The sequence below is a fragment of the Schistocerca serialis genome, chromosome 7 (genome assembly GCF_023864345.2).
Source record: "Schistocerca serialis cubense isolate TAMUIC-IGC-003099 chromosome 7, iqSchSeri2.2, whole genome shotgun sequence".
Classification (NCBI taxonomy): domain Eukaryota; kingdom Metazoa; phylum Arthropoda; class Insecta; order Orthoptera; family Acrididae; genus Schistocerca; species Schistocerca serialis.
This window is the reverse complement of record NC_064644.1, coordinates 331,612,901-331,615,852: the sequence shown is the minus strand read 5'-3', so window position 1 is coordinate 331,615,852 and position 2,952 is coordinate 331,612,901. Positions and strand designations below refer to the sequence as shown.

Genomic DNA, 2,952 nt, shown 5'->3' with positions numbered 1-2,952 from the left:
TCCGCAAATACGCATAAACGCAGAAAAATCCTATTACTACCACAGTACATCTACCTGTAGTTCCAACCATTAAATCTAAAGCAACCTGTCTAGTTAACTACAATATAAAAACTGTACCACTAGGCAACAGACATCAGGCCATATAGCGGCCACAAGTATAGATCACCCTAAAAAGTAAGAACGAGGTGAACATGCAGAAGGGTTACGAGCGCATACATGCAACACATGACGAACATCAAGCAATTAAATTTCCATACGCATTAGTCTCTTAACATTTGTCGATCAATAACTATTGCTACACCAGCAACAGATACAAGTCAGTCACTAAATGTGGTTGGTAAACATGCAAAAATAATTGCCCCTTTATGATTAACGTGATCTTTGACCAAAGATAACTGCGGTTATGAGATGGTAGAACATTGTTTATGGGAATAAAAGTGATAGCGACGGAAAAGTTACTATTTAAGTGTGATATATTCCAATGATGTTGTAAAAAAAAGTTTTCACAATTGCATGTTTTCGGTATTGCTATTCTTGCTTTGCATCTTCGAGAATGACTGAATACAAACTGGTTGTTGTGGGTGCGGGTGGCGTTGGGAAAAGTGCATTGACAATTCAACTTATACAAAATCATTTTGTGGACGAATATGATCCTACAATAGAAGATTCTTATCGGAAACAGGTTGTGATTGACGGAGAGACGTGTTTGTTAGACATATTGGACACAGCAGGTCAAGAAGAATATAGTGCTATGAGAGACCAATATATGAGGACTGGTGAAGGTTTTCTTTTAGTTTTCGCAGTTAACAGTGCAAAATCCTTTGAAGATATTGGAACTTATCGCGAGCAAATCAAAAGGGTTAAAGATGCAGAAGAAGTCCCGATGGTTTTAGTTGGGAATAAGTGTGACCTACCATCGTGGGTAGTTGATACAAATCAAGCACGCGAAATAGCCAAGCAGTATGGAATCCCTTTCATCGAAACATCAGTAAAAACACGTATGGGTGTTGACGACGCATTCTATACCCTTGTACGAGAAATCAGAAAAGATAAGGAGCACAGAGGACGAGAAAAACGAAAAAGATTGAGAGGAACCCACAAAAAGAAGAGATGCTGTTTGCTGTAGAGGTTTAATCACTTTAACTTATAACTATATTTCTTTTAATATTAAAAATTTTCTAATCTCGTTCCATAATTGCATATGATGAGCAATTAATTCTTCTTTGCATTTGCTATGGTTGTTAGAAGCATAAAAGCTGCTTATACTTCCACTGTGATTTCCACTCAGCTGTTGTCCTTTTTTTTCTGTTTGCAAAGAAAATAAAGAAGTTTCCCGTGTGTGTCAAACCGAAAAACTGCCAAGGAATGGGGAAAACTGATGCTCACATATGTTTTGATAAGAGATTTTTTTATTGTTATTATTATAAATACTTGCCTTCATTGTAGAAGTTTATTTTGTCATCGAGATCTTTTTATTATGTTAATTATACTGCCAGTAACTTTAGTGTTTACATTTTCTGAATAAATGAGTCATGTTTGCAATAACATTTGGCAAATGGTACTCCTATTTGAAAGTCTTAAGCACAAATTCCAGTGTAGCTGATTTTGCATCATATATGATGTGCACAATTCATAATTTTTTTAAACTCTGTGCTTCAAGGTATGTAAACTTTTACTCATGTGTGTGTGTGTGTGTGTAAATGTTTTCAAATTCACTTTGCTGTGTACAGTTATCATTATAATTATTTACAGTTCCCTTGTGATACCTTTTGACATTTTATATGTCTTGTCATACAGTTATAAAAATTTTGTTCTTTTGTATTTCTGGTCACTGCAGGCAGATGTTCACCTTTGTCATTTTTTTAAAAGTATGTTTCATGAAATGAATAACTTGTGTACTGAGAGTTATTGTGAAGTGACCAGGCTGATGCTGAACAGTAGAAGTTACAATCAGCGTAAAAGTGCTTGGGAGACTTTCAGATATCTTGATCACAATTTTATTATTCCAGTACACCTCACATGTTTCAACATAACACCATTATCAGAGGCAAATGCTTTATGCCATTATTACTGTGAATCAGTAGAAACTTGTCCAAATGGGTACCTGGTATCTAGTCACCATTCCTTCATAACAAGCAATTGCAAACTGATATTAAGCATTTGCCTTTGATTATGACGTAATATTGAAAAGTGTAATGCATATTGCAATAGGGCCTAGTAAAATTGTGGTCAAGACATCTCAAAACGTTAAAATGAACAATATAACTGAAAGATTAAGTTGCTGTCTTATTGATATGAAGAGAGTTATCAAATTGTGGAGCTGTACTAGTTATAAGTCTTCTGAGAAAGGATATTGAGTGCACGAAGGAGACTGTATCAGTAATGAACAGGTAATACAGCCATTTTTTAAAAAAATATATGTATATGCTTTAACTTGTGGAAACACTTAAATTGGTGAACTTAAGTAGACTAAGTACAGTTGTGTAAAATTGAACAACTTTAAATAAATTTCATTTTCATGACTTCAACTGAATATATAAGTTGAGTGGACATGGTCAGGCACAAGTAGGATAATTGTTTTAATGATAAATGCCTTTTGGTAATATTGATATTAAAGCAAATAACTTTTTATTGCTATCTGATGTCACAAGTGAACATTTTCTATTTGTCCAAATGTTCTGTGTGTTACAAAGAATTATGTACTATTATAGTCCAAAGACACAAATTCAGTTAAGTAGGTGTTTTTCAATTATAAATTTAGTGTTTTTTTATTGCTGTGTTATTACAAATTTCACAAGTATCTATTGATGTTGTTAATAAAGCTTAATTAAAATTTTTGTTAGCAGTATATCGCATCTCTCTTTTGAAAGACCTACATTCCCTAAGAGAAGCATTTCCTGTCTTCAGCATATTACGTATATTGTGCAGAGACTATCTCAGGTAGTAAAATGA

The 2,952-nt window shown here is 33.8% G+C and overlaps 1 protein-coding gene across 1 annotated transcript; it reads left to right on the top strand.

The window, feature by feature from the left end:
- Nucleotides 1–394: 394 nt before the first annotated feature.
- Nucleotides 395–1,678, top strand: LOC126412517 (GTPase HRas-like). Its single transcript, XM_050082147.1, has one exon. The coding sequence runs from the start codon at nt 554–556 to the stop codon at nt 1,124–1,126; it is 573 nt and encodes a 190-aa protein (XP_049938104.1). The 5' UTR covers nt 395–553; the 3' UTR covers nt 1,127–1,678.
- The last annotated feature ends 1,274 nt before the right edge of the window (nt 1,679–2,952 follow it).